Source organism: Triturus cristatus, chromosome 4_2 (genome assembly GCF_964204655.1).
Source record: "Triturus cristatus chromosome 4_2, aTriCri1.1, whole genome shotgun sequence".
Classification (NCBI taxonomy): domain Eukaryota; kingdom Metazoa; phylum Chordata; class Amphibia; order Caudata; family Salamandridae; genus Triturus; species Triturus cristatus.
In genome coordinates this window covers 417,974,743-417,999,640 of record NC_140586.1, presented here as the reverse complement: position 1 = coordinate 417,999,640, position 24,898 = coordinate 417,974,743, and the positions used below count along the sequence as shown (strand labels likewise).

The window sequence follows — 24,898 nt, the reverse complement described above, 5'->3', positions numbered from 1 at the left end:
GTCCGGATGTTTGAAAGTTATTTTTCTTCGAAGAAGTAGTACCTAGACACGAGGTAAGGTGACTCCTCCCTTCGGTGATAGCGCGCATGGTCATTGTTTTCCCGCAAGAGGGTGAGAATGGAGTAAGTGTAGTAGGGAGATGACCATGCGTATAAATGTATAGTGAAGAGCTGCAACAATTACAAGTACCCGGTGTGGTGGGTGGGCGCATGTGAATCTACAGCTCTACATGACAGGAACAGATGCTTACTGGGTAAGTAACATTATCAGTTCGAGGCATGTGTGCTGTAGATACACATGCTTTGCATAGACTATAAAGCAGTATACCACCAAAGCGGTGGATAACCTGTAGATGTTGTAGTTGTTTGGAACAGTGTTTTAAGTGCTGCTTGGTCTACATTAGCCTGTTGTCGTGCTAACACATCTACACAATAGTGTTTGGTAAATGTGCAAGGTGTAGACCATGTAGCTGCTTTACGTATGTCTGCTAGAGGGATGTTACCTAAAAAGGCCACAGAAGCTCCTATTTTGAGAGTGAAATGTGCTCTAGGGGAGATAGTCAATGTCCTTTCGGCTTTAGCATAGCATGTTTGAATGCATTTAACAATCCATCTCACAATACCAGATTTAGAGATAGGATTGCCTTTATGAGGTGGAGCAAATGCTACAAACAGTTGTTTTGTGGAAGTCCTTTGTTCTATCTATGTAGTACAATAAATCTCTTAACGTCAAGCGTGTGATGAGCGCGTCCTGCTACGGAATCAGGTTGAGGAAAGAAAACTGGTAACTCAACCGGTTGGTTTATACAAAAAGCAGAAACTATTTTGGGAGTGAATTTGGGGTAGGTACGGAGAACTATCCTGACTGTGTAGCTGAAAGAAAGGTTCTTCTAGCGTTAATACCTGTAGCTCACCAACTCTCCTCAGTGATGTGATAACGAGGAAAGCAACTTTACATGAGAGTAACTGTAAAGGGCATTTGTGTAATGACCTTGTGAGGACAATGTTGAGATTCCACACTGGGGCAGGAGGAATCCTTCATGGTATTACCCTTTTTAAACCTTCCATGAAGACCTGGATTACTGAAACTCTGAATAGTGACAGATGTTGCTTATTTTGTAAGTATGCAGCTACAGCTGCAAGGTGCAAATGAATAGACATGTAAGCCAGTCCTGCTCATTGTAAATGTAACAAATAATGTTTTGTATGGGAGCATCTAAAGGATTGATTTTGTTGTTGCAATATACAGCAAATCTTTTCCATTTTGCAGAATAGCAAGCTCTGGTGGTAGGCTTTCTTGCTTCTTTTAGAATATTCATACAGTCTGGTGGTAAATTTAAGAAACCAAACTATGACTTCAGGAGCCAGATCGCTAAATTCAGTTCTTTGGGATTTGGATGTCTGATTTCTCCATGGTTCTGTTTGAGGATACTGGAGTTGAGGTGTAGTTTTTGATGTGGAACTAGTGACAGCTCCAACAGGGTGGTGTACCATTGTTGAAAAGCCCATGTGGGAGCTACCAGAATTAGTGTGAGGGATGTTTGCCTGAGCTTTCGAACCACCCGTGGATGACTTGGAGATGCGGAAAAGCGTAGGCAAATATCCCTGACCAGTGCATCCATAGGGCATTGACCTTTGATTGCAGGAGTGGGTACCTGGAGCCGAAGTTTGTGCCTTTTTTGTTTTTGGCCGTAGAGAATAGGTCTATTTGTGGAAATCCCCACTGTTGGAAGTATGGAAGGAGAACTGCCAGGAGATAAATCTTGTGACGGATCGCTCAATTCCAAATAGCTTGAGCGAGTGTTAACAGTTGGAGAGAGTGTCCCCCCCCCCCCCTGCTTCTGCACATAATACATTGTTGTCATGTTGTCCGTCCGGACTAGGACAGGTTTGGCTATGAGATGAGTTTGAAAAGATTTTAGTGCTAGGAAGACAGCTAAGAGCTCTAGATAGCTGATGAGAAGAGGGTTATGCTTGTTGCTGCACATGCCTTGTATTGTGTAAGCTTTGAGATGAGCTCCCCAGCCTGTTAGAAATGCTTCTGCTGTGAGCACGATCTGTGGAACAGGGTTGATGAAAGGTCGACCTGCTTATAAGTTTTGTGGGTTCCACCACTGCAGAAAGCGATGTGTATGGCCGTCTACCAACACTAGATCGGATAATAGACCCTGTGATTGATTCCACTAACGTGCTAAGCACTCCTTGTAGGGGGTGCATGTGAAGCTTTCCATGGGGTACAATTGCTATGCAAGGCACCATCATTCCCGTTAGTTGCGTGAACACTCTGGCTTGTAATGCTTGGTTGGGCTGAAACTGTTGAATGGTAGCCTGAATATTGTGTATTCTGGCTACATTGGGAGAGGCTAGAGCCTTGACTGTATCTTGAGTGGCTTCTGTGAGGGATGCAGGTGAGACTTTTGTGCATTGATGGTGAAGCCCAGTCGATGAAGTAAATCTATTGTGATTTGTGTGTGCTGCAGACCGTTTTGGTGAGTGCTTGCTTTGATGAGCCAGTCGTCTAGGTAGGGGAAGACATACATTGTTATCTGAAATGAGCAGCGACTACTGCCAGGCATTTGGTAAAAACTCTGGGCGCTGTAGTCACTCCAAAGGGGAGTACCTTGAACTGGTAGTGCTAGCCTGCTATCACAAATCTCAAGTATTTGCGATGAATTGGAACATGAAAATATGGGTCTTTTAAATCTAAAGTAGACAAAATCTGCTGTTTGTAAAAGTGGGAATACCTGTTGAAGTGTCACCATATAAAAATGCTCTTTTGCAGTATGTAATGGTTTAGCTATCTCATATCTAGAATAGGTCTTAGGGAACTGTCCTTTTTGGGGATGAGAAAGTACAGAGGGTAAACCTCTGAGCCATGGTACTGTATTGGAACTGGCTCTATTGATCCTTTTAGTAAAATGGACTGGACCTCTTGTTTTAGCAAGTGTATGTGTTCTGGAGATAACTTGTGAGGTTGTGGTGGAATGTTTGGGGGATTGCTGGTAAGCTCAAGGCAATAACCATGTTGGATAATTCCAAGCAACCATTTTGTCTGATGTTCTAGACTGCCAAATAGGGAGTAATTGCGGAAGTCTACCCCGACAGGTGTGGTATAATCAGGGGGAAGCGTGGGCAAGTCACTGTTTGTTGGGGGAGGGAGAGTTATTGGGTGTGTTACCCTTACCCCTACCCTTGAAGTTATTGCCTCTATAACCTCATCAGAAAAAACCTCTGGAGGGAGAGGACTGGTTGTAAGCGGAGGTATTTTGATCTGGGCATGTGGTTTTTGATCCTCCTCTGTAAGAGGAGCGACGAAAGGAACCTCTGTTGGATACAGTCTGGAGTGCTCCCCTAGATTTAGGGACTTCAGTGTCCCTTTTCATCTTTTCTAATGTCTGGTCAACGTTAGGCCCAAATAGGTGTTCGTTATCAAATGGTGTGTTAAGGATGGATTGTTGTACCTCAGATTTAAAACCTGAAATCCTTAACCAAGCTTGTCACCTGAGCAGGATACTGGTGTTAATCTCTTGTAGCAGAGGTGTCTGCGGCATCTAGAGCACAACGAATAGAGGAATTAGAAATGTGCTTACCCTAATTCACCAAGTCTTGTGCTTTAGTCTTATGCTCATTTGGGAGATCTTGGAGCAATTGCTCCATTTCGTCCCAGTGTGCTCTGTCATATCTGGCTAAAAGGCCTTGGGTATTTGCAATGCGTTACAGATTTGCTGCCTGAGCGGCTAAGCGCGTGCCAGAAACGTCAATTACTTTATTTGGGGGAGGAGCATTCCCGGATGTTTGAGAATTTGCTCTCTTACAAGCATTCGATAGGACTAGGGAATCTAATGGCACTTGTCCCTTGATAAAAATGGGGTCTGTAGGAGAGGCCTTATACTTTTTGGCCACTCTTGGCGTTAAGATTCGGGCTGTGACTGGATCTTTGAAAATCTCATCAGCATGTCACATCATGCCTTTAAAAATTGGATGTGATTGTGATGACCTGTGTATAGTTGCTAATGTCTCAAACAAAAAATGTTCTTCTAGTGATTCTTTGTGGAGCTCTACCCCATGGTAATGTGCAGCCCTGGCGATGAGTTACTAGTGTGATGCATTATCATCTGGAGGAGATGGTTTGGTGGGGTAAAGGTCTGGATCAGTATCACCCGGGGGATCCACTGTGTAATCTGTCCATGGATCTGTTGGAGTAGTCATCCCCCCCATCATCGTCGTCATTATGAGATTGAGGAGAACCCTGAGGTGTAATTTGCAAAGGATTCTCAGGTGGTGACGGAGGTGCTGGAGGTAGAGGCAATGGTATATGAAAAGGACTTGTGGCTATAGACTTTCTCTTCAAGGGGATTTTGTAAGTGTCCTCTTCTTGAAGATTGCATTTCTGAGTTGGCTTTATGTGAATATGGCCAGTGTCGGGGTTAATATGCGACTTCTTTTGCTTCGGATCGTGTGGTAATGGAATAGTGTCCAATTTCGGATCCAAAGGGGTCTCTTTGTGTTTCGGTGCCGAATTCTTCGGTGCAGATGACAGAGGCTGACCTTTTGGCACGGAAGGTTTTTGCTCTGAAGGCTGCTTAGCTTTTGGCGTGGAGAATTTCGGCTCTGAGCCAGACTTGTGCCTGGAACTGAAGGCTTTCGCCCCCGAAGAGGACTTTTGTCCACTCAGTACCGAGCCGTAAGGCTTGACTGGTAGTCTCGGTGCCGGGCCCGGAGGCGGGGCGTCAGAAACGTCGTCTCAGTGCTGAACTTGGCCAGGAGGCAGAAGTTGTGCTGAAGCCTTGTGTTTTTTCAGAGTTTGTGGGGGCAAGGGGTCTTTGGTACGCTTGTCACCTTGTCCCTGCGGCATTTCTTCGGTGTCGCGGTCCATCTCGAGCTAAGAGTCTGAGTCTTTTTCGGAGAAGGCTTCCTCCTCCTCTGCCGCTGATGACTCAATGTCTTCTTGGCCGGAATCTTCACCGAACATGTCCGGCGTGTCTTCGATGCTTTGACGCTGCATCTCCCGAAGTCAAGCCATACGATCACGAACAGTCTTTTTCGATGAGAACGATCTGCAAGCGCCGCATTCTTCTTCCTTGTACTCCACAGACAAGCACAAGCTGCACACCTTGTGAGAGTCAGTGCTCAGATACTTCGCGTGGCACTGAGGACAGAATTTAAACTGAGTCCAATCCATTGATGGAGAGCTGACCGGAAGGCCATCCACGAAGCTTTCCGATTGAAAGTCGATTCTGATGATGAAACGAAACGCAGAGAAGTGGGAAACTCATACGGAAACAATACCATTGAGGGTAGAGAGGATTGCGCATCGAAGGGAACCCGAAGAACTGTTTCAAACCAGATCGCACCAATACACGTTAGAACCCGATGGTGGAAAAAAAACAAATCGAGTTGATGACCATGCACACTATCACTGAAAGGAGGAGTCACCTTACCTCGTGACTAGGAAAGACTTCTTCGAAGAAAAACAACTTGCAAACATCCGGACCCAACACTAGAAGGCAGGAGTATACAAAGCATGTGTATCTCCATTACACATGCCTTGAACATGTATTTTTATTTCTTTTTTCCCCCAACTCTTCTTACTTTTGACATTAGTTGACCCACTGCAGCCAGTGGTTCTCTTTCAAGTCTGGGGACAGCCCTTAAAGTTTCCAGTTTGACTATTTTATCACAACATGTAGTGTTTTCCGAATATCTGGATTTTTGTAGTAGAGATCAATATGCAAAGCTTTTGGGATCATGTTTCCGCCCTGAACAAGTTAAGGATCACAGTGGTCGAAGCTGAGCCACTGCTTTTGATGAACAAGAACCACAGCTCATGTAAAAGGCAACAGAATGAAAGAATATACACGTCTGGCTTGTATCAAGCTGCCTGTCAACATGATTAGAATAATTTAAAAAAAAAAATCTGTGGAACCACAGCAAATCAGGAAAATGCACTGTTTATTATAGCCTGAACTTAATTCGCTAAATTGTAAAAATCGAATGGGTCATCGAGGCTAATACTTTTTTAGAATGCAGGGTGACGGAAGTGGAGTTGATGTAGTTTCAGAACGTGTGTGCAAAGCTTGTCTACTGCTATTATCCTTCTTGTGTTTCTTTTTCAAATCTGGTGCTATCATTAACCTCTTCAGCGCGGCGCGGATTTCCGCGCCACGCTGAAGATTCCGTGCGCGGGCGGGGCCATGACGGAACGGTTCCGTCATGCGCACAGCGCAACCGACGTGCATGACGGAACCGTTCCGTCATGCGCGTCGAAGGGGTTAATGTGCGGGTCGTATTAACCATCAGAGATCTTGATCAGAACTACTAGGTCTGATGGCATTGATTCACTTGGGAGTTGCAGCAAACCTTAAATATAATGCAAGTGGGCAGGCAGTGTCAATGCTGTTCCTGAAAGGGACTTGTGATTATGTCCAGTTTATTTAAGTCCCATAAAGAGCTATGCAGCCATGTGCAAAATTGTCTCAGGGATGCCTAGTGGCTGTTCAGACACCACCATGGACAGTGTGTCCTTTGTCCATTTCGAACAGAAGCAATAAACAATGGCGAAATGGCTGAATGAAAAATCTGAAATTAGGAAAGCTCCATGTGTTTATGCAGAATGAAAAGTTTTAAATAAGGTCTCAGAGCTTTCGTAGTGATTTGTGTTTAAAAGCAAAGGGCAAGACCCGAGAAATGTGTTACTGTTTGATAGTTAAGGTGCAAATCAGTCAAAGTTTGTTTTCATGAGTTACTCTTCCACTTGACCTTGCTTAAGCTGGCATGGCGTCTAGTAGCTCTGGTCTTTTGACATCCAGGGTTCACGTGGTCTCAATCACTACCACATAAGACTTTTCAAGCAGTACGCACTGATAGATCATTAATTTCTTGCAAGACAGAAGTACTCCTAAAAGGTGATGTACAAGATAAAGAAGCCCAGAGGCAAGATGGGAATATGTTCTGATCTTCAGGTACCATTAACTGTTGGTCATGTGGGATGTGAAGCACGGCAGGAATAGGTTATCAAAGCCATTTTGTGATGGGAAGCTTTTCGGGAAGTCTTGATAGCTGATCCTTTTAATTGCTGCATAAGCGTTGAGGAACACAAGGAAATGGGAGGTATGGGATGAGAAGTAGTTGCCTAAGTCATAGGTGATGATGGCAAGCTTTGTGTAACAATATCGGACTGGTCTTGAGGAAGGCTGTATTCTAACTCCTTCCTCATGAGGAAGATGAGGCTTCAATTGTCCTTTCTAATGCGGAGTCTTGCACCCGTCCGACCACGACTGAGGCTACGCTCCGCCACCATTGAGGCCATGCTTCCTCCACTTGATCTAAATTCACAATGACAAACACACACCATGCATTCCTTGTTCGGCACAGAGTAGGACAGCGACAGACTGGCCAACCATATCATGAGGAGAATTGGTATGATGGGCTGCAGGAGGGTAGTGTCCTTGCATGGGCCGGCCACTGAGGCCAGTGCTTCTTACGCCATGTTTATGAACAGAGCAGCTAAAGGTCCTTGACCTTCAGCTCCCCACCGTGGAGGTCAAAACAAAATCTTTTATGGAAGTCATTCAGCATCAAAAAATGTCCCTGTTACCTTTTAATGAGGCCCTTAAAGATACTTTGTTGGGGGCATGGGCCAAGCCTTTTTTACCACGGTCAACCGCCAGATTGCACAACGCCACCCTGGGTGACGTAGCATTTCTATCTCAGCACCATTCCCCTTGAAAGAGTGATGGTGCAGGCATCGGAGAGCAAGACTAAACCCAATTGTTCCCAACTACCCCACCCAATAGAGTCAAAACGGCTGGAGACATTTGGGAAACAAGTCTTTTAGCTCACCAGTCTGGAGCTTCAGTCAGTAATTGGCTGGTTTTTCATTCCTTACCTATTTCAAGAACTAGATTTAAAAAAAAAAAAATCAACATAAAGAACCTACTGATGTCGACCCTCGTATTCTTTTCACAGGAAGTACCATAACTGTGTTGTTACTCTAACACACAATTACTCTGAACGTGTGCCCGGGACTTGGTTCTAGTAAATAGCAACTGCCTGCTGGGGGAATACTGTCATGCCCATTGGGATTCAGTGGCTCAAGTTCTCCCAGGTGTTCCTTGTGATCCCGGACCTTTTCTCGCCCAGACAATGCAGAACAGTTGTCAGTTCACAAGCCGTTGTGGCTTGGTGCTATCGATTTCATTGGGCAGGCAATTAGCACAAGTGTAGCCATTCACCTCCACGCTTGGCTGCGGTCCACAGTTGTTTTGGGCGATGCCCAGTCGTCCCTTCATGGACATGCCATTCAATGGGACTTACCTGTCCGAGACAAAGCAGAGCAGGGCCAAGGCACACTCCATGGGCTTTGCTGAACCACCTTGCCAGCCGCATCAGCCCTACCGCTACTTTCATGGTTTTGGCAGAAGTACCCCACACAATCATTCAATCCAAGCCCCACAAGGCACCGAGCTGTTTTGCAGTCGAGGCCATGATGCCCAGCTCCTCATAGTGAAGGTGACTGGGCTGCCCTCCACCTGCCAAACCCCATTGGTGTTGCCTTAATGGAACACAGCCACACTGTGGAACGCAGGATGCAAGGATTCTTGCTGAGGTGGCAGGCCATAATGATAGACAGGTGGGTCATGCAAATCGTTAGGGGAGGACAGCCTTCATTCTCTCGACGTTCTTACCTTCCATCGTTCCCGCAGCAGCAGACAGAGGACCATCTCTCCATTTTTCAGCAGGAAGAGCATGATGAAGCATGACATCCCTTGGGATGTGTGAGGGCATAAAGATACCAGACTTGCGCTTGCCTCTAGTCTGTGGGGTTTAGACCTAGGTTTCTCTTGTTTCCACTTCTTTTCTTTTTTTCTTTGATGTGGATGACTATTGCGCCCACACTTGGAACAGTTACCCTTTGTTGGAATTGAGTGGTAGCAGTTCACCTGCGGAGGACAGGATTGCTAACATACCTCCACGACTGGCTGATGAAGGGAGGCTCACCCCAGGAAGTCCTCAACCACCTCTAGACTATGGTGAACCTCCAGTCATCTTTGAGTTTACTATCAACATGCAAAAAGTCACACCTGACTCCTTCTCAGATGCTCCCCTTCATATGAGCCCTTCTGACATGGTTCCATGTCATGCCTTTTCCCCAGAGAAGGGAGTCCAGGACATTTAAGCTATGATCCTGATCTTTCCACATCGGTCCTGAATTTCAGTAAGGTTGACTACGAGGTCGACCTCACTGATGGCCTCCTGCATCTTGCTGGTCGAGCACGCCAGGGGCCATGTATGGGCACTGCAGTGGGATCTGAAGTCTCAGTGGGACCAACATCAAAGGGAACTTTCCGAGCACATTCAGATTTAGAAGGAGACAGCAAAATAATTGCAGTGGTGGCTACTGGACCACAACTGGGTCATTGGCAGACCCCACTCCCTTCCTCACCCAGAGCTGACAGTGGTGATTGATGCACGCTTCTGGGTTGTGGGCTAGCTATCCGGGAAAGATGAAGATCCGAGGTCTCTGATGTCCAGCGTCGTTCCGACTCCATCTCAACCTTCTGGAGCAGAGGGCCATCCGCTCTGCATTGAGACCCTTCCTTCCTCCAACAAAGGGAGGCTGGTCCAGGCGCTCACAGACAACACCACCATGTTCTACTGCAAGAAACAGGGTGAGGTGGAGCCATGGAACACCTAGGAATTTTCCTGGTGTTTAACCACTTGTGAGGCGCTTTGAATGTCAGGGCCGACAAACTCAGCTGTTGAGTGGCAATTAAATACAGAGGTGGAGTAAGAAATCTTATGCAAATGGAGAGAACCTTGGCCCAATCTCTTCGCCACCATTGATGAACAATGTCAGCAATTCTGCGCGCTGGAGTGTCCAAGGAGACTCTCGCTTTGAGATGCGTTCTGCCTCAACTGGAACTCTGGACTCTTGTAAGCCTTTACACCAATGTCCCCCCTGCCCTCAAGACTATCCTCCAGTGCTGGTAATGTCATCTTTGCAAAGTCCTTCTGTTACCTTGCAGCCAAGTCCTGGAATGACCTCCACCCCCAGCAAGTCCCCACACTGCTCCAGTTCAGGAAGGACCAAAAGACCTCTTCGGTTGACCCCTGCAATCAATGGAGCCACCTACTCCCCCCTCCGCCCCCCCCCCCCCCTTCCCCCCCCAGCGTCTAGAGACCCTAATGGGTGAGTAGCTGTGCCTTACCAACCCCTGACTGATGGCAGCCAGGCACCTCTCGAAAACATATCTGTGTACGCCTGTCATTGGGACAAATTTGTGGCTTGGTGCAAAACTTCGCAGATATACCCCCTCCAGGTGAAGTTATCTGACATTTTTTTTTTTTGGCCATAGCCTGGTATGGCTTTGTTCTGGGCACAGTTAAGGGGTACCTTGTAGCTATTTCAGCTTTTTTGCGGTTCCCAGATCAGCCTTCATTGTTTAAGTCTCCAGTTGTTTTTATAATTTTGAAAAGGGTTACATTTGTTTCCCCCCTCTCCCTTTGTCATGCCTCAGTGGCACCTTAACTTGGTCATTATATTTCTCATGTGTACTCCATTCAAGCCGCTTCACAGCTGCTCCTTGTGGCTTCTCACCCTCAAGGCAGTGTTCCTCGTCACCATTACATTGGCGTCGCCTTTTTCCCAGGCAAGCTGCTATTATGGCTGCAAGCATTTTTCTGGCCTAAGGTTGTGACGCTGTTCCACGTCAGTCATAACACCCCTGCTGACATTCTATGTTCCATAGCTTGGACCCCAAGAGAGCACTGAGCTTTTACATACATCGTACCAAAGAACATCATCAGGTGGACTATCAGTTCTTGTGGGGTTCCTCTGAGTGGTCTGTCCTTCAGGACTGTCAGGCTGGAGTCCAGTCACAGACCCACCTCTGTATTGGTACTGCTTTGGTATCTATTTAAAAGTGAGGAATCTGTGGCTAGAAGTCGCAGAAGAACAAGTTGCTTACTATTCGCAACGCTCTTTATGGTAGAGACTATCTAGTCACAGATCCCTCACCAACCCTCTCCTTTCTTTGGCTGCACTCTATCCATTATTAAGATCCCAAGTCTAGGAATCTGCTCACTTGTCACACCAATTTCCGTTTGGTGTCTGTGGGCACAGACACCCTCGAAAGCAACTGATGACAGCGTGTGGGAGTGGACGCAATATAGGCTCTGCATCAAATTTTCATAGATGCATGGCATCAGTGCAGAGTCGCACTGTGCCACCTACGGGCACACAAAGATATAGCTGAAAAGTTTTTGGATCCTGTCTGACAGCTAGGGAATATTCAAAAGGTGAGAAATCTGCGAATAGATAGAGTCTCAACTAGAAAGAGTGTTATCAAAGGTAAATAACTTCTTTTACCTCTACCAAGGCCAGTAACTTGAGCGCTGGTGTGAAGATTAGTGATGTGGCTGATCACCTGCAGTGTGCTTCGCTGTGGAAGTAAACAGCTTCCTGTGAGGCTGAAAATCACCTGGTTTGGCAGCAGAGTGTAGGGTATAGGTTGGGGTTGCAGGAGACAAGGAGGTGGTTTAGCTTGGGGTTCTTGCATTGTGGGGCCATTTCTGCATTGATCTGTATGCTGACTGATACGGAGTCAGGAAAGTACCCCACCCACTGCTCCCTTCAGCAGCTACTCCTCCCTGCTCTGGGTTCATATCCCTCCCCTGACAAAAAGAAGCAAGGGGGAATAAAACGCTCATGGCCAAGAGCAGCCAGCCCCATGACACTGCCCCTGCTAACAACAGCACTCGTAAAAGTTAGCAGATGGAAGGGCCAACTTAGATTGGTCAGATGCTTAGAGAGAATAAGGAGGGTTACAGGTTAAACTGAAAATGCCATGTCTACTTTAGTAGGTAATAATCTGGTATTTTCAGTGTAAAGCAAAAAGACTAATAGCTATGAAGCTGGGCCCTGCTGTTACAAGATATGAATACAGCTGACCTGCATAATGGCAAAATTAGTAGTGAAGTGGCAAAAAATGATCAAATTCCACTTCATAAATGTCACACGTCAATTATTTCAAATAAAATTGCTACATGTAGGGAAAGGTACATGCAATAAGACACCGTTTAGCAGCCTCGAACTGCCTAAAGGTTGCAAACATCAGCTATCAAGGTCCATCAACTCAAAATATTCAGTGGTAAAAATGTGTTTTTCTATAGTGCTTAACTAAGGAATGAGGCAAGTGCAGATCCTAGGAATCGGTTGAACAACAACTACAGGGGAGTTTTAGCCATACAGTAATATGGTCTTTATATTACACGAAAAAAGAAAAGAGAAAGGAAGTTAAATTGGGTAATGGAGCAGATTTAAAAATAAGATAATGGCAAGTAATTTAACAATACAGTGCTATATTTTACAATTATTAAGTATACTTTTTCTTGTCCCAAGATCAAATTAAATACTAAGTTTAAGGATAAGAGGAAGAAACACCTTGTTTGGACCTTGGGTTTTGGACCGCATCTAGTCACATATACATACCTGTGCAATGATTGACAGAATCCCCAGAACTGCTATAAATGCTGCAACGCTTTCAGGTGAAAAGCCCATAATCTAAAAGAAGAAAGAAAGCACATTATGTCGCAAAAATACTATTTCAACATTGTTACAATCCTATAAACAGGGACACAATGATTTAGAAATGCTGAAAAGAACACACACACACGCACCCCCCTCCCCCCCCCCCCCCCCGTCCTCAAGTCTGCAGGTCAGATTATAGGAAAACATGCCACACAGATGAGTGGATAGATGGTTGTGAGAAGCTTTTGCCAGTCTACTACATGTAGTTCTTACTTACACAGATCGATTGAAAATCACACAGAAGGGAAAAGACTGGTGGCTGTATGCAACACAAGTCAAACCTAGACCATACAGATAGGTTTATGATTTAATTATTGTTACATCTACTGAAAAGCACCAATTCTGCTTTAGTCCTGAAGGAAGTAATACACAGAGGATGGAGATACATAGAAAAGAGAGAGTAGAGAGATGCCATGGAAAGATAGAACACAGACGAAAAAGAGAAACTTAGAATGAGGTAAAAGAAATACAAAAGAGGAGGGACCAAGATGAAGAGGAACCAAGAGGAAGAGAGAGGAGGGAGTGGGAGGGGAAGATGGACAGGAAAAGAAGTAGAAGAAAGAAGTAAAGGAGGATAAGAGATGGAAAAGAAATAGAATGAGTGCAAAAGAAGAGGAGAGTGAAAATGGGAGAAATGTCGAAAAAGTAACAGGAGAGATCAGAAATGCTGAAAAACAGAAGTATAAGTGGAGAAAAGGGAGAGATTAAGAGACCTTGTATGTAGTAGGATTTAAAGATAAAGGCAACATGCCAGATGGCAGCAGTTATTTACTGCTTTAAAAACTAATAATATTTACTTTGTAATTGCTTGGGAAGCACTGCTTGAATCTGCACCTTTTTAGAATGCTTGGCCTTCTGATAACTAGTTAATTAAAACACTGGTCAAAACTACATCTCTTGCACACATGAAGTGTAAAGGCAATTGGTTATATCATATGGGAATCAAATAATCAACCAGCAGAAGATAACTTCTTAGCTACAAATTGGGGAATAGCATTTTGCTGATTTTCAACACCAGCTCCTCTGTGTGTTTGCCAATTTAACAGCCACACATCTTTAGTCTGCTCTTCCATAGGTAATAGCGTTATTAAACCATTGATCATATTTATTATGCAGAGGTGTCCAATCTAGGATAAATGCCAGAGATTAGGAACAACTCATACTACAAAAAATACTCTGTGTCCATATGAGTGGTCCAACAGAAAACATGGGTTGAGTAGCAAACCGCAAAGTCACATAGGCTGGGAATTCAAGCAACAAGATCCACCTGGGTCATGCCTGATTAGCAGAACAAACCAATCTACTGCAAGTTCTAACTATTAAAGAGAAAATCTAGTAGTAAATCGCAGTGGTTGAAATCCTTTTATGACTATTCTGACTTGCCTTCCCACAGTCCTATCTTGCCCTCCAAAGATTGGGATTTCAGAAAACCCCCTCCTTTGGGTTGACATAAGTTTTGCTGAAAGGTTGCAGATTAATTTCCAGTCTATGTCCAAGAAAGTCTCGAACAATTTCCGCCTGCTAAATGGAGAAGAGCTAGACTGGTTCTCCAACACGAAAAGCGGTCTTGAGAGGAGAGACACTGATTGGCAAGTAGAAATTCAAGACTATTCAAAGTTCTCAATGTATGCTAAATACTTGTAAAATACAGATGGCAGAAATCTGCCCACATGGAAGTCCTTGCTTGCTTTAAGTTTTAATGGTACTTGAGAACAATAAGCACTTGATATCAGAAGCTCTGATGTTATTTGTTACTGTGTGAATGGAGGCAGCTCCAAACATGGTCAGAATTCAATGGCACCTACAATTAAGCAAACAGATTTCTACTAAGCTAAATAATTGGATTGGTAACGTATACTAAGGAACTAATCAACTACTGCCCTATCTACACTCTGTGTCGGCTGCCAAGTTGTTGGGGAGTAACTATGCAGAACATGGATGTTCTCACTCACTGTGTATATTCTTTCAGACTAAGAGGGTTTTAGATCAGATCAAAGGACATTATGAGTTGTGCAATATCTATTTCAAGTACATTGCCAGATATCAGATGACACTTGTAACCTTGCCATAATACGTCTCAATCTTTGGTAGCATTTGACACTGTGGGTAATTTAGACTGTCATTCTTATGAGCTGACTGGGAGTGAACACAATGGTGCTAAAAGTGTGCAACCTCTTAACTCTGTCTGCCGTCTTCATGTCATTTGAACAGTGGTTAACGTGTGATGCCCCTCAGGACACTCATCAATGTCTAAACCTACCTGCTAACCAGACTGTAGAATGAAGGCATTTGATTTTTTACATATGAGAAAGATAAGCATTTTTTTAAAAACTGATGCTTACAACTCTCCTTATGCAACCATCATGGAGATCTGTCTTCTAAGACATTAGTGGTGGATGCAGCAGAATTTATTTTCACCTATGGACTTGGAGTTGGTTTGGCCTGGGGACGTTAGTCCAGTCCAATCTCCTTCCCAGGTAGTCAAAGATCTTTCAAATCCAACAGATGAAAATCTACCCAGGTCAATGAAGGTGTCAAGGCTTGACAATACAATTTCAGCATTCTGTGGTAGGTGCTGCCAATATTGCCCCCAGCTTAGTGCAGCATAGTGCCAGGTACTGTTATCTCCACTAGACTGCACTACTGCGATAGCTTCCTACTTTGGCTGCACAAATTCAGATGAACAGTCCGCAACATCTTAAAAATGAATCATCATGAATTGCTGACAACCGAGATAAACCGTAGCACATGATACCCATGCAACAATTCAAATTGAAGGCAACTGTGTTAATTAAGGGTTTGTTGAGCCCACAGTCAGCCTACTTAGTTACACATGTAAAATGTTATGTGCCTACTGTATTATGGTTAGCCTTTGAAAACCTTCCAAATTCTCACATCTTTGGGAAAGACAGGTCTCTGGAGTGCAGGTGGATACATTTCCTAACCCTTATAGATTTTCTATATTTATAAAGTCATCATGCGACATTCCAAAGGAAATTTAGAATGGGTCCCTTTCTGCCTAAACCAACTATTCTTGCTTCAGTTACTTAAAACCTTTTTGTATAAGAACCCATGACTATAACCCTTTTAGCTATAAGCCTCCTATGTAAAATATGTAAATGTTGGAGTTCTATCTAAATTCACAGTATGTAAATGTATGTTATTACTATATCCTGAAACTCTGGCATGGATCCGAACCTCTTGATGGACACTCCAGATATAGTGCAAATACCAACACACTGGAGAACTCTACTAACTGATAATTTCTTCATTGATTAAATACATACAGAAGCAGTAACACAGAAGGTTACCTGTCTGAGATACAGGAAGAAGCTGGAATACTGTCCCGCCTCAGGAAGGTAGGAGAGGAAAACCGTTATGCAAATAAGAAGCACAATAGGATCTTGGCCAACTTTCTTTAAAGACTGAAAAAGAAATACAGAAAGTTCAAAAATCGCAATGCAGAATGTTAACTAAACATCACTAATTTCTTATCTGAAATGTGCCCAAGACATTTTAGGGCATATACAATTCTATTATTGTTTTGTTTAAAATAATTCACACTTATGTCCTAATTGCTGGAGAACAAGTTGATCGACTTTAGTACATCTCTAAATGGACCTTTTACAGAATGCAGGTAAGTTGTACAGCACAGCAAATCCTTGTTTAGGCAAGACAATGAGGCTTGTGTGGCAGGTCATCTGGAACTCCACAAGGCACATCAAGTCAGTGAGGCATGCAATCATTTTCTCCTCCAGAATGATATACTTCAATGTCACATCTCCAAAACAGATTACCGAACAAAGTACAAAACTAAGGGAATAGAGGTGCAACGTGGCGCACAAGGGATGGGGCAAGTGTAGTATTAAAATGTTAAATTTGTTTCTTGCATAAAGCGCCAACTGCTGTGGTACATGCAGATTAGCACTTTAGGAAACTCTGAGAGTATTAAGGTGAAACATCAGAGGGTAAACTATGAAATCACTACACTATAAACACCACACTTAACTGTACCACTCATTCCCTTGTTTTAGCATTTACTGCAATACTACCCGGGTCCAGAATGAATCTTTCCAACAGTGAGTTCTAAACCACAAAAACCAATGATCAAGTAAAGTATTTTGAAAGCTATATGGGGATCTTGTTGGACAGAGTGTCAATCCGTGTACAACAAAAGAGTCAGTGATTCAAAGTCACTTGTAACTTTTTTCATCAACATTTACCACATTGTTTACTGCTTTTTGTATCTACTTTAATGGCAGCCCCCAACTAGCAAGCATGCAGGGTCAGAATTTCTACAGCAATTAATGGCACTAGGCTGCTCTGAAAACCTTGCATTAGCACCTGCATGAGTCCACAGAGTAGTACTTCATAAAACTAAGCAGAGAAGCCCACATAAAATATCATTAAAATAACAAACATGTGGTTAGAAGCAACAGTTTATTTTGTTCTCAGATAACGAGCCAAGAGGCCTAACATTATAGGCTCCTTGGCCTGCTCTGAAAGAACCACGAGCAGCACAACCCCCAGGATATAGACTCCTTAGTAACAATATCGCAAAGATGATTTGCCAAAGACGTACAAATAAACAAGTAAGTTAACTTCAGTCCCATCATAAACAGGACCAACGCTGGGACACTGAATTCCAAGGGTGGAAAGCAGCAGCACTTTTATGGCCTGTTCTGAGAACTGCATTAGCCTCGTACTTGGTATAATAAAGGTCAGTTGAAAAGACTCACTGACTCTTGTGGCAATAAAATGACACTTGAAATGTCATTGCTCCGCACGTTTCCAATAAACTCGAAATTAGGTGTTGTCAGGACTTCTAACAGGTTGATATTAAATGAAGGTATAAAAATAAATGCGATTTGATCTAATGTGCACAGCAAATCTCGTTTTTTAAAACTACACAAGTTGGTTAGTTGGTTAATAAGATCTTGTGTTTTCCCATGCTATGCTTGGATCCCTTTTGCCAATCCCTAGGGTAGTTTTGAAAAAGCATGACCTCTATCTCTCAAGCCACAGGACTAGCAGAAATTCAGACCTGAAATCATTTATAAAAAACAAATTAAAAAGTATTATCCCTCTTGGTTTAGAGTTCTTCTGGTTCTGTATCAACCTACTGCACAGAAAGTTTGCTGCCCATGTCTTAAGACAGGATCTTACAGAAACATCATGAGTATGGTGGCATCAAACAACACCAATAGGCTCCAATAACAAATTACTTGGACTCAAGTTGCAGCTCTCAAAGTGTACTCTTTTTTTTTTTTTTTTTTAGAACGTTTACCTTCTTGTAAAAGGCGAAGTGTTTAAAATTACATCTACGGAAATGTATTGGTTAAATATTAGTATTGGTCTCTGGCATAGCTGTTGAAAACAGCAGCAGACTTTATTTCCTCAAAAGCTGGGTAACTGTAGAGTATATTTTTCTTAGGCTCTCTTCTGATCTCTTGCAATGCACAGCACGAGGCAAAATGCACAGCACTTGTAGCTGCTAAAATAAAGAATGCAAACCTTTCATCCAAAGGAAGTATCCTCTAACGACCAGTTACCAGAAGCTAATTTATATTCAGGTTTCCATAAATTGCTGGAGAAAGGGCAGAAGGCAGTGCCACAGCAGCTTTTAGGAAAGCATCAACAATGGTTGCACAAACAAACTCAACTAGCATGAGGTTCATCAATGTTGAGAGGTTCATCAATGTTGAGAGGTTCTTGGTCTCCTCAGTGTTGGTGAGCAATAAATAGTACTAAGCAGTTTATTGCTTAACCTCATTAAAACATATAAATATTAGATGGCGAGATCTGGAAAGCCGGTGTCGCCGCTACAATAGTAAATAGTCTAGTCTTTTTAGGTTCCAACAACCACTAAGGAAGAGGTTCAATTTTAAGCTTCCCTCTGAAAGGTAATGCCCCTTTCACTCTTCTTCTGGTTCTCATGAAAAGTGACAGGGCACTGAAGTTGAACTGTTGTAATTTTTACAAGAGTATTCTCACAAATCTCAGAAAATTGCCTAAATGTTTGAAATTGATTCCATGGTAAGGCTGTAAAGGACCAAATGTCTGACATTAACCACATACCTTTTGTGAGTTTCTCCTACATCTTTTATGGACCTACATTAACCTTTTTTACTGATCTCTCACTGAGTCCATTATTAGGTCAGAAGGTTATCAAGTCTCAGCCTTTACTGCTCCATTAGCCCCTTCTCGCTATGACAATTTGCAGTCACATTTGTACATTTTATGGAAGTTCTCTTCCCAGATAGGGTTGTAACACCTATTTGCTGCAATGGTTACATCCCCAAAAACGTATTAAACCTTCAAGTCAGGAAGCACTGAAATATCATCTGCCATTGTTAATTTGTTATTATCTTAGATAGTGTTTCCATCCAGCAGAAAATGGAACCTATTGAACAAACCCTTCAATCAAGTGATGAAATGAGCATCAGATTACTTGTGCCCCTGCACCTCTCTGTGGTTTTTCACATGGTATAGTATAGGTTACTACCTTCAATCGAATTTCCATCTTAGTGAAAAGCATCGGGACGGAGAGGAGATTCCTATATTGTTTCCCATATTCTTTTATGGCCATTCTCAGTACGGCCACATGCCTCCCCTATTGTCAATGCCTGTGATTGGGAAGGCAAATGCTACTTACCAGTATGCATCTGTTCTTGGCATGTGGAGCTGCAGATCTACACACTGTGCATAGATCGCCATTTGGTGTTGGGCCCGGATGTTTGCAGTTGTTTTTCCTCTTGGAAAGTCTTTGGAAGTCATGAGGTATGTGACTCCTCCTTTGGATTGTATTGCGCATGGGCTTCGGCTCCATCCTCAGATTGTTTTTCGCCAGCAGGGAAATGATGGAGCGTAGTAATAAGCAGTGAAGATGCCCATGTGTGTTGTATCTAAAGAAGATAAACTGGGACAGATAAAGGTAGCCGGGGAGGCGGGTGGGCGTGTGTAGATCTGCCGCTCTACCTGCCAAGAACAGATGCATACTGGTAAGTATCATTTGCCGTTCGAGGCATATGGGCTGCAGATACACACTGTGCATAGATTATATAGCAGTACTCGCTTCTAGCGGCGACCGCCAGTATCTGTTGCAGTGGTTTGAAACAATGTTTGAGTACAGCCTGGCCCACACTAGCTTGTTGCTTAGTTTTCACATCTACACAATAGTGTTTAGTGAAAGTGTGTGGTGTAGACCATGTAGCTGCTTTGCAGATATCATCTAAGGGGATGTTCCCTAAAAATGCCATGGAAGCCCCTATCTTACGTGTAGGCTTTAGGGGGAACAGATAGCATTCGTTTTGCTTTCTGGTAGCAAATCTGTATGCATTTAACAATCCACCTAGCTATCCCAGATTTAGAGATGGGGTTGCCTGTGTGTGGTGGTGAGAAAGACACGAACAGCTGTTTGCTCCTACGAAAGGGTTGTGTTCTCTCGATGTACTAGAGTAAGGCTCGTTTTACATCTAGTGTGTGGAGAGCTCTTTCTGCGATGGTCTGTGGCTGCGAGAAGAATACGGGCAGTTCCACAGATTGGTTTAGGTGAAAGGGAGAAATGACTTTAGTTAGGAATTTAGGATTACTGTGGAGAACAACCTTGTTATGGTGAATTTGCAGAAAGGGTTCTTGAATGGTGAGTGCTTGTATCTCACTGACCCTTCTGAGGGAAGTAATGGCTACAAGAAAGGCAGTTTTCCATGTTAGGTTCAGCTGAGCTGGGTCCGGGTGCCTGATCTCTCCATGGTTCTGGGTTAAGAGGCGTGGAGAGAGGTGTAACTTTTGGTGTGGTACTACAGATAGTTCCAGCAGTGTGGTGTACCACGGTTGTCTGGCCCAAGTTGGAGCTACTAGAATGAGAGTGAGGGAGTGTTGCTGTAGTTTGCGCACCACTAGTGGAATGAGTGGGAGAGGTGGAAAGGTGTACGCAAATCTGCCTGACTAGTTCATCCACGTCGCATTGCCTTTAGACAATGGGTGTGGATACCTGGCGGCGAAGTTTGGGCATTTGGCGTTTTCGTGGTTGGCGAAGAGGTCTATCTGTGGATGCCCCCACATTTGAAAGTAGGGGTGAAGAACTTGTGGATGGAGTTCCCACTCGTGGATCGGTTGTGTTTGTCTGCTCAGCAGATCGGCCATAGTGTTTTGGACTCCTGGGACATGTTGGGCCAGGAGAAAGATGTTTTGGGGTATGGCCCATCTCCATATGCTCTGTTCTAGCAGAGAGAGCTGCGGAGAGTGTGTGCCGCCTTGTTTTTGTATATAGTACATGGCTGTCATGTTGTCCATGCGGACTAGGACGGCCTTGCCTGAGACATGTGTTTGAAAAGCCTTTAGGGCTAAGAATATGGCTAGCAACTCCAGATGGTTGATGTGGAGTAACTTTTGTTGAGGTGTCCACCTGCCCTGCATGGTGTGATGTAGTAGGTGAGCTCCCCAGCCGGAGAGCGATGCGTCCGCTGTCAGTACTATCTGAGGAATCGGGTCCAGGAACGGTCGCCCTTTTGAAAGGTTTTTGGTGGTCCACCACTGCAGAGAGCGATGGGCACGACCGTCTACCAACACCAGATCTGTCAATTGGGCCTGGTTCCATTGGCGTGCTAAGCACTCTTGGAGAGGACGCATCTGGAATCTTGCGTGAGGTACTATGAGTATGCAAGAGGCCATCATTCCTATAAGTTGCATGAACACTCGAGCTGGAAGAGAGTGTTCTGGTTGAAATTTGGCACGTAGAGCCTGAATGCTTGCTATCCTGGCAGGACTGGGATAGGCTAGCGCTTTTGAGGTGTCTATGGTGGCACCGAGGTATTGTTTTACGTGGGACGGTTGCAGATGGGACTTCGCATGGTTTACTGTGAAGCCCAGTTTGTGAAGTAGTTGGATAGTGGCGCGAGTGTGTTGTACACACTGGTTGTATGAGCTGGCTTTTATGAGCCAGTCGTCTAGGTATGGGAAGACGTGAAGAACAAGTTACTTACCTTCGGTAACGCTTTTTCTGGTGGATACAGTATCTGCCTGTGGATTCCTCACCTTGTGAATATCCCCTGTGCCAGCAACATTCGGAAACTTTTGTAGCAGTCCACGCCGATGTGGTCGAAGACGACGTCACAGAGACACGGCTCCGCTCGCGACTCCGCTGACGTCACCGGCTCCATAAGAAGACCTCATCGGCGTGATGACGTCAGTTCCGCCCCTTTTTTCCGTGCCTTCGAGGCACACGGACGGACTGACAGCAATATGTACATAAACAGTATACACAGTACACAATATGCATATCAACACACAGTGTGGAGAAGAAACATCAAAGCACTAGAAATAACATAATGCCCTTGACAGTCATAACACATTTGAAACCATCAATAGAATTACAGTTACAGAATCACTGGTATAGAAGGATGGACAACGGGGAGGCGGGTGGGTCAGTGAGGAATCCACAGGCAGATACTGTATCCACCAGAAAAAGCGTTACCGAAGGTAAGTAACTTGTTCTTCTGATGGATACATCTGCCAGTGGATTCCTCACCTTGTGAATAGATTCCACAGCAGTCCCCACTCCCGGAGGAGGGAGTCCATCCCCCTATACCAGAAAATCCTGAAGGACGGAACGAGCAAAATGTCCGTCCCTCCTCACCTCGGTGTCCAAGCAATAATGTTTTGCGAAGGTGTGGAGGGAGGCCCAAGTTGCCGCCCTACAAATGTCCTCCACAGGAACACCCCTAGATAAAGCAGACGTAGAAGACTTTGCCCTGGTAGAATGAGCCCTCAAACCCTCCGGAGGCTCCTTACCAGCTAGGGAGTAGCAGATCTTGATGCATAGTACAATCCATCTGGAAAGGGTGCGCTTGTGCACCGCACGACCCTTTCTGCAGCCAGCAAAGCCCACAAAGAGCTGGTCATCAATCCTGTAGTCTTTTGTCCTGTCCAGGTAAAAGCTCACCGCCCTCTTAGGATCCAAGCGGTGAAGTCTCTCCTCCTCCTCCTTGGAAGGGTGTGGGGGGAGGATAAAAGGAAGGAAGGGTAATGGATTGCCCCAGATGAAAGGAAGTTACCACTTTAGGCAAAAACGCAGCCCTGGTCCAGAGCACCATTCGTTCAGCATGCACAGTCAAGAACGGGGGTTTTGAACTAAGAGCTTGAAGCTCACTTACCCTCCTTGCCGAGGTGATTGCAATGAGGAAAACCGTTTTAAAAGACAACAGCCTCAAGGGACACTTATGTAAGGGCTCGAAGGGAGAACCCATAAGATAAGTCAGTACAAGGTTTAAGTCCCATTGAGGTACAATAAAAGGAGTAGGAGGAAATTTATTTGTGAGGCCCTTGAGAAACCTAAGCACAATAGGTGATTTAAACAAGGACGGCTGATCCGGCAGGCATAGGAAAGCCGACAAAGCCGATAAATATCCTTTAACTGTAGCCACAGCAAAGCCTTGCTGAGCAAGAGAAAGGGCAAACTGCAAAATGTTAGACAAACGAGCCTTCAAGGGATCAATTGACCTCTCTCCACACCAGAGAACGAATTTAGACCATCTATAGGAGTATATGGATTTGGTGGAGTGTCGCCTGGCCGATAAAATAACATCCACCACATCCGGCGAGAGAGAGAAAGAATTCAGGTTGCCCCGTTCAATCTCCAGGCATGATGGTGTAAGCTCTGGAGGTGGGGGTGTAGAACCTGCCCCTCCGATTGCGAGAGGAGGTCTGCCCTCAGAGGGAGACGGAGCGGAGGGCACGAGGAGAGGTGGAGAAGATCTGTGTACCACACCCTTCTTGGCCAATCCAGGGCGATCAATATAACTTGGGCCCGGTCTTGGCGAACCTTCCTCAGAACCAGAGGAATCAAGGGTATGGGAGGAAACGCGTAAAGGAGTCGTGAGCCCCAACTCAACTGGAACGCGTCCCCTAACGCTCCCTGCAACGGATACTGCAGAATGACGGGCAGTGAGCATTCTCGTGAGTGGCAAACAGGTCCACCCGAGGAGTTCCCCACATCCGAAAGACGAGACGAACTACCTCTGGATGAAGCCTCCACTCGTGGTCGGCGGAGAACTGCCGACTGAGACTGTCCGCACGCACGTTCAGAACTCCGGCCAGATGATTTGCCATCAGACAAATCCGATGGTCCTGAGCCCAAGACCATAGACGCAGGGCCTCTCTGCAGAGACAAAGAGACCCCACACCTCCCTGTTTGTTTATATACCACATCGCGGTAGTGTTGTCCGTCAGGACTTGAACAGACTGACCGCGAAGGGAAGGGAGGAAGGCCTTGAGCGCCAAACGTATCGCCCGTAATTCCAGAAGGTTGATGTGCAGCAACCTTTCTTCCGGAGACCAAAGGCCCTTGATCTCCAGATCCCCCAGATGAGCACCCCACCCTAGAGTGGATGCATCCGTAATCACTGTGGTCACCGATGGAGGTAGATGAAAGGACTTTCCTTGAGACAGATTGCCCTCCACGCTCCACCAAGACAGATCCGCTGCAGCTTCTCTGGAGATCTTCACAGACTCCCTGAGATCTCCCTTGTGCTGATACCACTGCTTGCGGAGGCACCACTGGAGCGCCCTCATGTGCCAGCGTGCATGGTTGACCAACAGAATGCAGGAGGCGAACAGACCGAGCAGGCGAAGGACCTTCAGAACTGGAACGACCGCTCCGTTGAAAAATAAAGGAATCATCTCCTGAATGTCGAGAATCCTTTGAGGAGGAGGGAATGCCCGACACACAGTAGTGTCCAGTACCGCACCTATGAACAGGTTGCGCTGAGAGGGCACCAGGTGAGATTTGGGCACATTGATCGAAAAACCCAATCTGTACAACAGCAGAGTTGTATCCTGCAGATGGAACAGCACCTTCTCCGACGACTCCGCCTTGATCAGCCAGTCGTCTAAATAAGGGAAAACCGAAATCCCTGACCTTCTGAGATGGGCTGCCACCACCGCCATCACCTTTGTGAAGACTCGAGGTGCCGAAGTAAGACCAAACGGGAGGACCGCAAACTGATAATGTTGCGACCCTACCGTAAACCGGAGATACTTCCTGTGCGACTTCAGAATGGGGATGTGAAAATACGCATCCTGCAAGTCGAGCGACACCATCCAGTCCTCCTGATTCAGCGCCTGAAGAACCTGCGCAAGGGTGAGCATCTTGAACTTTTCCTGTTTCAGGTAAAAGTTCAGGATTCTGAGGTCCAATATCGGACGCAATCTGCCGTCCTTTTTCGGAATCAGAAAATACCGGGAGTAGCATCCCTGACCCCTCTCCTGCTCCGGAACCACCTCTATCGCACCTTTCTGAAACAACTTC

At 45.0% G+C, this 24,898-nt stretch overlaps 1 protein-coding gene across 1 annotated transcript in view; it reads right to left on the bottom strand.

Annotated features, from left to right (window-relative positions):
• Nucleotides 1-24,898, bottom strand: part of SLC71A1 (solute carrier family 71 member 1) — a 332,367-nt gene that overhangs the window by 129,877 nt on the left and 177,592 nt on the right. The window contains exons 7-8 of the mRNA XM_085601886.1: nucleotides 15,903-16,016; nucleotides 12,493-12,564 (exon numbers count right to left, since the gene is read on the bottom strand). Coding sequence (XP_085458012.1) covers nucleotides 12,493-12,564; nucleotides 15,903-16,016 — 186 coding nt within the window. The remainder of the gene's footprint in view (nucleotides 1-12,492; nucleotides 12,565-15,902; nucleotides 16,017-24,898) is intronic.